The sequence below is a fragment of the Hesperophylax consimilis genome, chromosome 22 (genome assembly GCF_061612785.1).
Source record: "Hesperophylax consimilis isolate HC1 chromosome 22, BYU_Hcon_1.0, whole genome shotgun sequence".
Lineage (NCBI taxonomy): Eukaryota > Metazoa > Arthropoda > Insecta > Trichoptera > Limnephilidae > Hesperophylax > Hesperophylax consimilis.
In genome coordinates, this window is record NC_142857.1 from 21,395,665 (window position 1) to 21,410,686 (window position 15,022).

The following is a 15,022-nucleotide window of genomic DNA, read 5'->3' on the forward strand; positions in this document are numbered from 1 at the left end:
TGAGGGTTAAACATAGTTTTGAGATGATTGAAATGTTTACCTCTAGAAGTGCCGGGGTCAAAGCTTGTCCAGAGTCCAGTCTGAAAGCTCCCCTCTCGTACTTGCCTCCCTTCCCAGCCGGAGGCCGTACCTGTAGGCCAGTGGCTGCGCCTAGGGATGTAAAACAACAAACACATCGTTAAATGAAATGCATATAAACTACCTGTTATTATGCTTGTATCGTGTACAGGGGTAGTTCGGTAGTCGAGTTGGCCGGGGATCGCAAGGAGTTTCAACGAGATCTGACGTGGTTAAGTTATCAATTTGAACAGGTTGACTGAGGATGGTTGGTGCCTTACCAAAAGACCTGCGTGGCGCGTGCCTGGGGCTGTCCAGGTACCGAAGCTCGGGTAGGCTGCCCATGTCCCTGTGGTGTCTGTGACGCGGGAGACTGTGCCCATGTCACTAGGGCTGAGCCCCCCCGGGGGCGGGCCTGGGGCCCATGGGGGCCTGCTACCCGCCGCTGCGACCGCCCATCTCCGCCTCTGCGAATATAACAAATTATTTCTTAGTCATTGGTACAACGAGAACGTAGAGACCCACATTTCCTTCCCCATTGCTTTTCAACCTCACAACTTACCCCATTGGCGTATTTTAACTAGTTATGAAGACCGTTAAAAATGTACGAAATATATAAAATTAAGTTTTCTAAGTCTGATCGTCGTACCAAAAATATCTGTTGTTAATTTTTTCCTTCATAATTATTGACTAAAAAATATCTAAAACCGAACATTCGGAGTCCAAATTTTCGAGTTCACTAGTCAAACTGGCTACAACATCATTTTGACATTGAAAACGCCAATGTCTAGTAAGAGGGCTGTCACCGATGTTGGCCTTTCGTGATATCATTGCCGCCATATTCACGAACAAAAGGAATGTCGTTAGGGTAGAAAATCAAAAATGTCACATCATAAAACGATATTGAAAATTTATTCACAAACGTAAAAATAACCCGAAAACTTATTCGCCAACGTAAAATAAACATAAAACTTATTCACCAACGTAAAAATAATCTGAAAATTTATTCATCAACGTAAAAAAACACTGAAAACTTATTCACCAACGTAAAATAAACTGAAAATTTATTCACCAACGTAAAAATAAACTGAAAACTTATTCACCAACGTAAAATAAACTGAAAATTTATTCACCAACGTAATTTTTTGGAGGATAAAAAAAACAGTGAATATACCCTAGTCGAGATGCCATATCGTCTGCAGCCGTGTCATATGTTATATCGTCATATAGCCGCCTCGAGAAAATTGGGAGCAGTTGGGACACTTGTGCGGTATTTATATAAAAATAATTAATCACCCGCCAGTTGGGGGTGCCACAGTTCCACGGCTCCGGGTAGTTGGGACTCTTACGCGTTATTCAGATAGAAAAACTTGATAACGTGTGTTAATATAGCGTAGAAGATCATATTATAATCAGAAACAAAAAAACTAATGCTCTTTTCAAAATTCAACCAATTTTTATTAAATTTCGGTAGAAATAATTTATTGACCACTCTTAAAAGGAAATAAAGCGACACGGAGAAGTTCAAGGCAATTTAGCTCTTGTGACGGGGTTAAACTGCGACAATTTGTCGGTTAAATAATACCAACAAGACTAGGCTTTTAGCGGCGGGGCAATTAGGCCTGAAATCCCCTGGAGATATGCGAAACTGACTCCACATCGTGCTATGTTATTAGTTTATTAGGCAAGGGTAATTTTTGTGGTTTTCCGTATTTTCTGAAATGGTTTATTTTAGTGATGGACGTACATCCAGATGTTGAATATCGAAACATTATTATAATCGAAACGTTGATACTCAATACATGTTGAAAAACCAAGCTTGCTGGTAATCCAAATTATATGTTGATAACATAATAATGGAAGAAGTACAATACAACAACTCATACCGAAGACTTTTGGGTTGTCCAGGAACTGCAATGCCATTGAGATGTTTAGAGCCCTATCAGAAAACGGATCAGCACTGAATTTCTGACAGGGTCCCATTTACAAGCGATGGAGCCAATTCCTGATGTCATAGATATCCTTAACTTTATACATAGTTTATTTTATTTTATTTTCTATGTATTATCTTACAATATTTTTACTTTTATAATATATTCTATGTATTATATAAAACTCACGAGATTGTAACACCCTCTATGAGATCTGGAATAAGATTTTTGTTACTGAAATAGGTATCTCTACAATCGAAACAATTTGATAATTGCAACTTCACTCGATCGTCCACCTATTTTTTTTTAAATAGATTCCAACCTACTGATGAGATATGTCGAAATAAGCGTGTTGTGGGCGTGCCCGTGTGCCCGAAGTAATGTAAAATTCATCCTGCTTCCAGCGATTTTGATAAAACATTGTCTAATTTCGTAAGTCTTTCTAGAACATCCAATCAAATTGATTATGAATTAAATTATGTCTAGGCAACAGGCTAGAACCTTCTAGCGAGTTGGCGTAATGCGCCAGACCAACTCGCAACGTATTGTCGTAGGTAGTTCTAGACGTCACGAGTGGGTAGTTCACTCGCAAGTAGGTACTCGTAGACAGGTAGCTCGTGTTGTTTACTTTTAGCGAGACAATCTAGATGAATCTACGATCGCTACAGGTCTATCTGTGGTCAGGTAGTCAAAATACCTTATTTAAATGGTCGACACCAGTTTCTTTCATATCGGTATAGATCATACATCTACATAATTTACATTTAGTGACTGGCATCAAAAAATCGTCTTCGAAAGGCTGTAATGTTTAAAATTAAAATAACTAAGGACGGGTTGTTTCGGAGAATTTGAACAATTCATCTAATTTCAACGATCATTTTCGGGTTCTGTGTGTTCTGTGACTCATTCAAGTGCTGTTATTATATCATTAGATAGAACTGAAATAATAACAGAACTTGAAAAAATCTTTCACAGAACTTGAAAATTAACTCTGAAATTGGAAGAATTGTCTAACCTGTCCTAATTGTGTAAACATCCATAATTCAACTTCATATTATGCTATAACTTTTTTCATGATTCTTAAAATGATCCATCATTTCAGGGTGAACACGTAATTTTTTGAATGATTGATCATTTACCGAATTAATATCTCGATTCTAAAAGCATTCGATCATCTCGAAATTATAACTCGATTATGCACACACTCATCCCTAGTTCTATGGCTCTGAATTAATGTTATTTTGGTACAAATTTCCAGAACTGCGCAGAGATTACCACAATATCTTTACATTTAATATTCCGTAATACCAACCATGACACTTCCGTAACATGACTAAACGAGTTATTTTATTAAATTACCAGCGCAGATCCGTGAGAAATTACGAGAATATTAAAAATGAAAATTTAAAATAAATAAAAAAATCTAAAATGAACAAATTGGCACAGCCGAGAATCGAACCTAGATCAACTGCTTGGAAGGCAACTATCCTGACCATTACACCACCAACTATTGTTTTGTAAGAACGGCAGAATAAATTCATTATACAGGGTTTCCGGGGGCAAAGTGCCATAACTTCTTGAGGTAATTCTACACGATGGTAGAAGTAAAAAATGGAAAAAAAACTTTTTTCGATATTACAACTTTATTTATTTCTAAACAAACAATTAGTGCACTTTACCCCCGGACACTTTGTATGTACTTATTTTTTTTTATCCAAAATTATATGGTTTTATTTTAATGATTACTTGTCTGTGACGGAATGTATGGGATTGTATAGCGAGCGATATCATGAGATAAGCCACGCCCACTTATATTTTCATATTATATTTCTCGATTCACAACATATTTCTCTTGAACACTAAAGTCAATAGTTCATTCAAAAACTCATAGTGTATCTTTAAATGAAACATAGCCACTCGTCGAGAGATTTTCGCTATATTTTAAACGAGTCGTGTTTTAACCTTCCAGCGGGCGCGTTGAGAAATTTCCCTTGAGCGGGCGCTTGTCGTAAATTTTACGTCATCAAGTTTTCTCCACGTAAGTGGTGTTTTCTTTATACAAACGTTAGGGAATTTCTTTAAGGATATGAAAAATCATAATAGGCAGTACTTAAAAAAAATATTTGACTTTCTTAAAAAAAACGAAGCAACACTCTAAACATGTTAATATTTCAAAACAAAATATTGTATCGACCTATTTAGTCAGAATCAATATTCTCATCTTTACAATTGTTACAAACCACCTCAACTGAAGAATGGTTCTTGCATGTAAAGGACTGGCAACGGCAACACTTCGTTGATGCTGAGGATCTTTTTTTATCCAGTGCACATAACCGACAAACACCGCATTTTGGAAAGCTTCTTCTATTATCGGTTCAACTGCCCTACCGTAATTCACTTTGAGAAAAGCATTTATATCTTGCGGTAAATGTTTGACATTTGATTTGACTCTAGCATAGCTCGAAGCTTACAACTAAGTCGCAAGAGTGGGGGAAGCGATAAGGCGCATTTGTCGTAAATTTTACGACAGCGCGCCCGCTGGAAGGTTAAATATATTCGTTCTTTTTTAATATTAGCGCGCTTCCTCTAACCTTCGTATTTACATATCTCTCTTTCAAACCATCTTCTTCTTCTTTTTGAACGCTTACTAGTGAGCCCTCTTTAACCTAATGTACTATTTTCGCCTTTTAACCTTTCCCTTTCCCGTAGACTTCGAAGTTTGTTTGAAAGCAATTTCCACCTGCAAATAAGCTATGCCTTTATACTTTAGTAGGTATTAACAACTCAATCAATCTTAGTTAACTTCATCATAGCTATCACACAGATGCATAACTTAGACATTTAAACTTTAATTTTAAAAAATCAACGCGTAAAGTAGTAAGTTTTTAAAGTACATACAGGGTTTTCCAATAAGAGGTGTTATTTTGATATTCAATCGTAAAAGATCAATAGGTTCGTTGTTTGTGTGGCACGTAGCACCGTCTTGTTTAAAGTAAACGTTGTCCAGATCAATACCATCTAATTCCGGCCATAAAAATGTATTAACCATCTCTCGATAGCGCAATCCATTCACCGTAACTGTTGCTTCAGCCTCATTTTCGAAAAAGTAAGGTACAATGACTCCGCCGGACCATAAACCGCACCAAACAGTCACAAGTTGAGGATAGAGAGGCTTTTCAACAATAATTTTTGGGTTTTCCGAGCCCCAGATGCGACAATTTTGCTTGTTGACGAAGCCACCGAGGTGGAAATGGGCCTCATCACTCAAGATGATTTGCATTTGATTCACTCAAGTGAATTTTAATAATTTCAATGCGTTGTTGAGCGTGTATCGTTCCATTTTTATTAATGGCGTAGTTTCTACTTGTCAAATGTCAAAAAATGACAGCTTCAAAAGTATCATCTACCGAAATAGCGGGCTATTCAAAATAACACCTCTTATTGGAAAACCCTGTACTATGCATGTATTTTTATTAATAGAATTAGATGTTGGAGAAAATATATGCATACATAGTTTTTTTGGTTTGACTGAGGATTAAACCTCTGGACTGGAGGCAATCGTAGCAACAACTGAACCAAATCCCGATCGGGTAAAACCGACATTTATTTCTTGTATTAACTGCTGTAGTGTCTTATTTTTAATTTTAGAGAAATGCATGTATGTCCGCGTGTGCATGCGTGATTGTCACCATAAGTTGATGGAATACATTGTCATAACTCATTTTAGGACAGGAGGAACTTACAATTCATATGTAGGACGTAGGAGGTAGTAGGAACAATTTTACAACGGTATTTTGATATCAAATATAAGTTTCACATTCAATACAGCATAAAAATTAAAAATTAAAATAATGACACGTTAAGTAGAACAAACAACAATAGAAAACAAGTACAGAAAGAAAAAAAAAACATGGATAAGATACAACAAGAAATGACAACACAGTTACATATTTTCATTTTTAAATGTAGTTAAAAAATATTCTTTTAAAGCATTGCTTTGCAATTTTTTATTATGGTGGATGTGTTTGTACATATCTGGAAGCGAATTATATAGTGTATAGGCAATATAGTTCAGTGATTTTAACCCATATTTTGTAGTGTGTGTTAATATGTAATTAAAAAACATTTAGGATGGGTTGTTTCGGAGAATTTGAACAATTCATCAAATTTCAACGTTCATTTACAAGTTCTGTGAAAGATTTTTTCAAATTCTGTTTTTATTTCAGTTTTGTCAAGCAATTAACCTACAATGATATAATAAGAAAATTTGAATAGGACTTTCACAGAACCCGAAAAAGAACGTTGAAATTTGATGAATTGTTCAAATTCTCCGAAACAACCCGTCCTAAATGACTATATCATGATTTAGGGTTCGAAACCAATACGCACTGAAGTCGGTTATAAATGTTCTTTGGAATGCCGAATATTTTTTTTATTTAAATTAAATCAAATAACTAATAAACAATGACAAGGTATGCGCTCTTAGAATATTCAAACACAGTGTTTAGTTTAAACTTGCTGTCCCCTTTCCGCTAGACATAATAAGTAGGTGTAAACAGGGAAATTTATTAATATTTTAAAATCATTAGGTTTATGCAAAACCTATATTGATAGATATGTGGGTGTATCATCAGCCATTGTCAATATTATCCTGAATGTAAATTAATATGTTACGTGGGCCAATAAAAAAATTACATGAAAAGTAAGATAAACAAATTGTATCAGCAAAACTGACAAAAATAAAACAGTAAATAACATTGCGGATAATCACGAAAACTGAGATTATTTTACTCACGATATCATATGCACCCGACCTAACTGGAACCGATATGAATAGGACTCGCTGTAAGCTTCCTATAATATTCTTTTACAACCCTCTTGCCAGGCCAAGATGCCAAACAAAACTTCTGTAACCAAGTGGGTCTTCCGACGACCCCATGCATTTTTCCGACTTATGGGCTTTTAAACTATAGAAATCCTAATTTTTCAGTCAATTATTAAAGGTAACTAATGCGCAGAAACACGTAAAATACTAAAATGATATGTAAAGTATTTAAGCTTATATAAGGAGGATAGTAATTTTGGGTACTACCTACTCCCCCACTTGGCTGCGGGATAGATAATATCAACTACCACAACACGGGCATGTGCCTCGTTTGGTGGTCTAAACATTTCTAATAATTATAATTACCATTTCACTGAATAAAGAAAACTTAATATATACATGGTTTTCCAATAAGAGGTGTTATTTTGATATTCAAAGAAAAATGCCATTTTTTAATATAAATGATCGAATGTTTATTTCATTATAAAGAGGAAGATATGCCGTTAATAGTGAAAAATAACATCAGTCAAATGACCACCACGACCACGCCTACAGGACCATATCCTTTTCATGAAATTTTCCATAACTAAATCGCAAAGTGGCTGCCTTATGTCCTCGATAGCCTCACGAATTCCATCTTTGAGGTCTTGAATCGACGCTGGGCTGTTGGCGTAGACCTTTTCTTTCACGTGGCCCCAAAGGAAGAAGTCGCAAGATGTTAAATCACAAGATCTCGGTGGACAATTGACCTCTTCGAGAGATAACACGGTCCGGAAACTTTTCCCGTAAAAGATCAATGATTCCGTTGCTTGTGTGGCAGGTAGCGCCGTCTTGTTGAAAGTAAACGTTGTCCAGATCAATACCATCCAATTCTGGCCATAAAAATAATTAATCATCTCTCGATGATTTGAATATCAAAATAACACCTCTTATTGGAAAACCCTGTATATACTTTCTGTTCCACTTCCGCTAGTGACAACAAGTAGGCGTAAGAAAAATAAAGTGGCTTTCCTCGCCGGTGGAATAGTGTACCCATCCACAATTAAATTGGAGTCAATAATTATTAATTTACAATATATTTAAAAAAAAATAACAAAGTAGTATATACCTAGATATTTGCTATATCGTTTTATTAAAAATATAATTATTCAGTTTGTTGAAGTATTGTATACGTAATTCCTTGTGTATAAAAACATAGCAGTAGATGATACTGTTGACATTTCCCTCCGTGGCATAAATGAATTAAGGTTGTGGCTGTATCGGATTAGGGATGCATGTTCCACCCCCAGTGGCCCTGAGCTCGCCACCCCTCCCCCGCACAAGTGGCGCAACTGGAATAAACAAGTGGGCATCAGGGGGGGATTGGGTAATCACTAATTATTTAGATTGGTTGGGGATTCGCTTGTAGCTATCACAAAATCAACTTATATGGCTTTCAAATTTGAGATATTATACTTTTTTGTACATTTGTAGAACACACAAATATCATAATACCGGATGGGGCAAAAGTAATCATCCTATTAGAAAACGCTATAACTTTTGCAAATGGCGCCAAATTTCAATTTGGTTTTGACATTTATAAAGTAAACAAACGCAGAATATAAATCGACAAGACTTGAATCGGTTTACTACGCAAGAACTCGGAATAACAAGCAGTACCAAAGTTTATCGTAAAAAAATTACAGAAAAAGAACATCGGGTGATTGCTTTTACCCCACCTATATAAAGAAATAACATTAATACTATGCTATGATTAACATAGAATCCAAATAATAACACCTGATATTTTAAATAAAACAAATAATTATATGTAAAAGTAAGGATTTATAAATATGTATTACGTATTTTTGTTGCAAACCAGTAATTATAACAATTATCCAGTTGTATCTATAGAAAAACAAAATAATACATTTTTTTTAGATTTTTATTATGTTTTCCGAACCGCATATAAAACCGCACATTCCGAAACGATTCCAACTGGCTACAACGTCATAATGAAATAGGAAACGCCACTGTCTGGTAAGACGGCAGTCAACGACGATCGGCGTCGTGACGCCAACGCCGCCATATTCACTAACAAAAAGGAACTTTATGGCTGCAAATCAAAAATGCAACATTTTGTCTGCTAAATAAGCAATCTTCACAGTAAAAATAAGACGTAAGAGACTTTTCTAAAGGGTTTTCCAATAAGAGGTGTTATTTTGATATTCAATTGTAAAAGATCAATGGTTTCGTTACTTGTGTGGCACGTAGCGCCGTCTTGTTGAAAGTAAACGTTGTCCAGATTAATACCATCCAATTCCGGCCATAAAAAATCAATAATCATCTCTCGATAGCGCTATCCATTTACCGTAACTGTTGCTGCAGCCTCATTTTAAAAAAAGTAAGGTCCAATGACTCCACCGGACCATACAGTCACACGTTGAGGATAGAGAGGCTTTTCAACAATAACTCTTGGGTTTTCCGAGCCCTAGATGCGACAATTTTGCTTGTTGACGAAGCCACCGAGGTGGAAATAGGCCTCATCACTCAAAATGATTTGCATTTGATTCACTCAAGTGAATTTTAACAATTTCAATACGTTGTTGAAGCGTGTATCGTTCCATTTTTAATAATGGCGTAGTTTTTACTTGTCAAATGTCAAAAAATGAGAACTTCAAAAGTAACATCTACCGAAATTACCGGCTATTCAAAATAAAACCTCTTATTGGAAAATCCTATATAAATAAATACAGTACTATACTTTATACTTTTGAAAATCACAGATAAAATAAATATGTCTACCAGTGACGAAAAGATAAGGTACTAGAATGAGGTAATATTACAAAATATAAATGTGGTTCGAATTAATGAAGTTACTGTTTTTTTATGTTGTGTAACATGTTCAGGGTGTCAAAAAAATCAATATTTTTTTTTATTTCTTCGTGAGGATTATTAAGATATTTTATCTCTTTGTAAATAATTTTGTACATTTGTTGTTTAGCAAATAAAGGAGTTTTGTCGTTATATTTATTTTGTTTTAAGGAAATCTACAGTTTGAAGTGCTTGATTTATACATGCCTAATGATGAATTATTAATTATTATGAATGTATGAACCGCGCGGCCTCTTTCATACAAACTTAAATTTGGATTTGAGGCAAATTGGGTATTGATTTGAGGCCATTTGAGACCCAACCTAACTAAATAAAAATGTTTTAAATCAAAAGGTATGAAAATATCTATTACGAATATGTGTTATTTTATTTATTTGTCTGTTAAATTGCAATATATACGTAATTAAAATTGGCATAATTTTAGAAGGAATTTTGAATTTTTTTTGCGAGTTAATATCATATATATTTATTATCATACCTACTTTCTACAAAAAATATATAAAAAAATTTTAGGCAGAAATTTTAATTTATATACTACAAATTTCGTGTTCCAACGTAAATCGAACGTTTGTAATTTAAGTATATTCCCCTAAAAATGCTTTTTCAATCATTTAATATTTGAACATATTTTTAAGAAAATATTAAAATTGAAAAAATACATTTTCATCAGAAATCTGTCCAGCTTTTTGTTATTTTTCTCTGATATAAATTTATTTTCTAAGGGTAGGCACAGCTTTAAAGCCTTTATTGTTGCACGCCACTGTAGTTCAATGTTATGTATATGGTAATACACTTTTTTACACTAGCTCCACACACGAGGCCCTGAGGAAAATAATTTCTCTAAGCACCTATGCCATCTTTGAGGCTGCTGTGTGTAGGGTATTTTTAGAAAAAGGAAGGAGAGTAAGTTCTGGGAAGGAAAATCTATAAGGGTTGGATAGGAATTAAGGGACAGTGTGTCTAGGGGTGACTGACGTTTGGATACATCCCTCCCAGCGGTGGAAGACGATGGGTCAAGAGAGTCCTGCTGGAGAGGTCAAAAGGTCTCCTTCAACCAGTCTCTAATAATCCGCCGTAGATGGGCAGACGTATCGACCGCTAAGATCTAGACAAACCTCACCCCATGAACCAGAACACCCTCTGCTAAGTCAGCAAAAGTAGCGTATGCACCTATGGCAGGTGGTGGCTGGTTATCTAATAAATGGTTCCCGGGACGGCGGTATCAATACCCGCCTACCAAATATAAAACGTATAAAGTCTTCAAGGATGCCCTAATAATTCTATTTTATTTCATTAGGTTTTACGCCCAGCCGGGCTTTAAAACAGAATATATATGGTAAACTATAGAAAATTATACAAAAAATAATAATTAAAGCTAATGTGATTATAAAATAATATTAGTAAAACATGTAACAGTCACATAAAAATACTATGGAGACTAGAACAATACTACATATAAGACAAATCCATAAAACTACATTACCAAAGCTGCCCTAATTTGTAGGACTCAACAAAGTGCTGGTATAGATTACGCTTGATTCTATAAATGGAGTCCATAAATATACCAATAGTACCCCTATACTTGTTGCCCAGATCACGCATCCTATTGGTCAGTGAGTGTGTCTGATAGTTGGTTGTGTATGTATTGCAGAAGAATGTAATAATAAAAACAAAGTGAGCCAGTGTCGTGATGAAGGCTTAGGATTAGTCCCGCCCTGGGCCAGACCGGGTGGGCGGCAAGTCTGGTCGGCGGAATGGGAGGGCGGTGGTTGGTTCCACCTCGAGTGGCCAAGACGTAGTTCGTTATACCGCATGTTTTATTCAGAAGCTACGCCACGTCTGATATAACTCCAAAACCCAACAAACAAACCAACTAACAACAGACACACGCACACCTTCATTATACTCGGACAACTAACTAAAAAAATAAAACTTAGGAGGAAGCTACAAGCCAAAAATGTGTATATTCTTTGTTTACATTATATCATAGGCAATGGCATTAAAATCGCCTGACAAACGTTCGATTTCAAGCACAAAACTGGTTTTTATTTATTTTGTAAATAATTTTATAAGAAAGCCAAAAAGATAATCAATTGAAACTGTCGCAGATAATCTTAGCTATAATACTTTATTTTTTAAAAGTTGTTTCCTTTAAGCCTTTATACATTTATATTGAAAAAAAATTTTTTTTAGTAGTTTGCATTTATATTTTTTATTGAGTAATTTATTTTTATATTTGTATTCTACTCAAGCGAAGCGATAGGAAAACTTTCAATTTATCTAAAGCATATTTTTTGGTATTCATAATGTACACCAATTCGTTATAAAGATTAATCAAAATAGTGATTTGGCACTAAGCTTCGCCTTAACATCATAATGTGGAGAGGCAGAATCGTCAAGAAAAAGGATCGCATTATTTTTTTATTAGAATTTGAATAATCGAATTGGTTTTAGTTTTTGTTAAAAGAAAGACAAACATTCCCGGTTTACGAATAACCTGAAAATATTCGAAAATCTCCTACTACCACCACAGTAAGCGAAAATATTGCTTGTGTTGTGATGGAGGACACAGCCAGCCGAGGAATTGAACGTGCGCGGCTGGGTGGGACCCAAACGCGATGCCAACTCAGCTACTGACCGGTCATATTTAAAGTAGCTGACGTGAAAGTTTACGTTTTGTATTTAAACTAGTTAACGAGTACCCGGTGTTGCTCGGGATTATGAATGTTTTGGAGTAATTTTTAGGTTGTGAATTCTAGTGTGCTCGAAAACTAGGTCTATTTTTAAGGTGGGGATAATATTATTCTATAGAAATGAAAATGATAACTTTTTATAAATATTGGTTTCACTTGATCATGCCATGTCTTCCTCGGGCGTTACCATTCACTACTGTATACCACATTGTTACTATTAAAAAAAACATTATTTTTGACTCCGCATCTCACTCCCAGTAAGTCCAAATAAAAACGACAAAATCACATGAAAAAGAGATTTTTTTTTATTTTTTTTTTTATAAATTATTTTTTATTTTTAATAATATGTTTACATGGTACATAATTCATTTTACATCTTGGGTCTTTTTACTACTCTTCCATTGAAAGCATTTGCTTGTGTATGGAAGGGGAGTGTACATAAATGTTGTTGTTAGTTAGTACTTAAAATAATTCACTGTACATAAATGTATGTTTGCTGTAGTATTTTTTTTTTTTTATAGTAGTGAAGGATAATATATTAATATAATAAATTTAAAAAGAGAAAGGAAGTTATGGAAAACTAAGGATATTTGTGAGATTAATTAAGTGACAGTAGTTTTTTTTTTCAGAATATTTTTAAAGTGTCTCTTGACAGAGAGCAGTATTCGGGTTTTATCATTAATGCTTCTGATTTCTTCTGGTAGAATCTTCACTGAACATTAAAACGGCCACCATCTTGAAACAGAAAAAAATTTACACACAGACGAAATGAAAAATAGTCGAGTTAAAACAGGACTTCGCTATGCTCAATCAATAATGCGTAAAAAATTACATGTCCTAACTGGGATCTGGGAGATTATATACAAGATCATTTTCCAAAAAGAGGCAAGATAGAAACAAACTAATATGCACGTTTAGTTGTCATCTTTTTCTTAGTTTAAAACTGTATTCAATAGATAGGGAATAAGGAACTATAGTGAAAAGTATTATGGCTTAAAAAAACATAACGATCAATAAACGCTGATTCTGTTCTGAATATATAAGTTTTATTATATACCAGCTGTACCCCGCCACGCATTGCTGTGGTTCAGTCTGTCTGTGCAGATAGAGAAACAATAGAGAGTGTTGCTTTTACGTACAACAGATGGCGCTGTTAAAAAAAACATGTTTGTCCAATAGATGGCGCTGTTTTAAAAAAATCAACATGTTTTTACCTCGCTCAGCTGACATCTTCACAATATAAGTATATAAAAACACACGCGTATTTGAATGCAAAGTTGTGTAAAAATTTCAAAGCAATCTGTGAAGAACTTTTGGAGATTTTTGATTTTGAACAAACGAAGATTTACATTTTAATTATATGGATTATTATACGTACAATTAATATTTAAAAACGAATAAAATACTATCACATTAAAACACACCATTTGGTTGGTACGACTAAATCTGCAAATTCTGTTATGTTCTGATATCACTACAAGTCTACGTGAGTAATATATCAACGGTCTACAAGGTCAAAAATCACATAATTTCTTTCCTTAATTAATGTAGATTTTTAAACACCGGTTAAAATCATTTAATGTTAAGAATAAAAAAACATATCGACTCCCATACAAAATGCAGTACCGGTTGAAAAAAAAGCAGGTTTTTTTTTAAAAAGCGGCGATTTTGAAAGACACGAAAAATTAAAACATTGAAAATTATTAAAACTAGCAATATCAATTCAAAAAAGGATATGATTAAGAAGGTAATTATTGGTAAAAAAGGGGACTGCAGTTCCTTTTTATTGAAGCCTCTATCATGTCTTTGAAAGGTTTAATAAGCTTGCGTTAAAACAAATCACAAATCAGAAGTAACTAGAATCAACAACAATCGCTGCTTTTCGCGAACTGTGGTTGCTCGATGGCACTGACTTAATTACGTGACACTTTAAACTCCGACGTGCACCACGGTACTGTGGTCGGCCTTGTTGTTGATCTCATTTCTCGACTCGTGGAGTTATTACGTAGACGGGAACGTGGCGAGGATTATCATTATTTCAGTGTTTGTTTGTTATTCTATCATAATAAAAATAATGAATCTTGTTTCCATGATGGCCTTTAAAAGCGGTGCAACATAAATTCAGTATTCACTGTCGCGAATTTAATAAAGAAAACACTTTCTGGTACCTACTTAGAAAAAGTACTACTACTTTTTAACCTAATACAATATTTTTGTTTTGTATTACCTTCTAAACATTAGCAAAATTTAAATGATTTAAAGTATTTTACGAAAGTTAAATAAGTTACCATGGATAAATTATATTTTTGATTATTTAGATTGAGATTTTCGCGGCCAAAAGTATTATGGTGATTTATTTTTGGGGTATTACGCCCTGTTGCGCTACCTCCAGCTTTAGCCAACTTTTGAAACAGCATTACAGTGTCCATCATCAAGACAGATGTGTAATTTAACACGGCGTAATAAATACCCCAAAAATAAATCACTGTAAAAGTTACTTAAAAATTAATAAAATAAAATGTGGGGTTTTTATGAGTATGTTTGAACAATAAGAATAATGTACTTTTTCTCGGAAGATTTTTTTAAAATTTGTATGGGCGTTTCAGGCTAATAATTATTGCCTATTATAATAATTTGTTATC

The 15,022-nt window shown here is 34.4% G+C and overlaps 1 protein-coding gene across 1 annotated transcript in view; it reads right to left on the minus strand.

The window, feature by feature from the left end:
- LOC149413228 (uncharacterized) overlaps positions 1-15,022 on the minus strand; it is an 83,605-nt gene that overhangs the window by 16,877 nt on the left and 51,706 nt on the right. Inside the window, exons 2-3 of the mRNA XM_089645442.1 lie at positions 339-524; positions 41-150 (exon numbers count right to left, since the gene is read on the minus strand). Coding sequence (XP_089501568.1) covers positions 41-150; positions 339-402 — 174 coding nt within the window. The 5' untranslated portion in view covers positions 403-524. The remainder of the gene's footprint in view (positions 1-40; positions 151-338; positions 525-15,022) is intronic.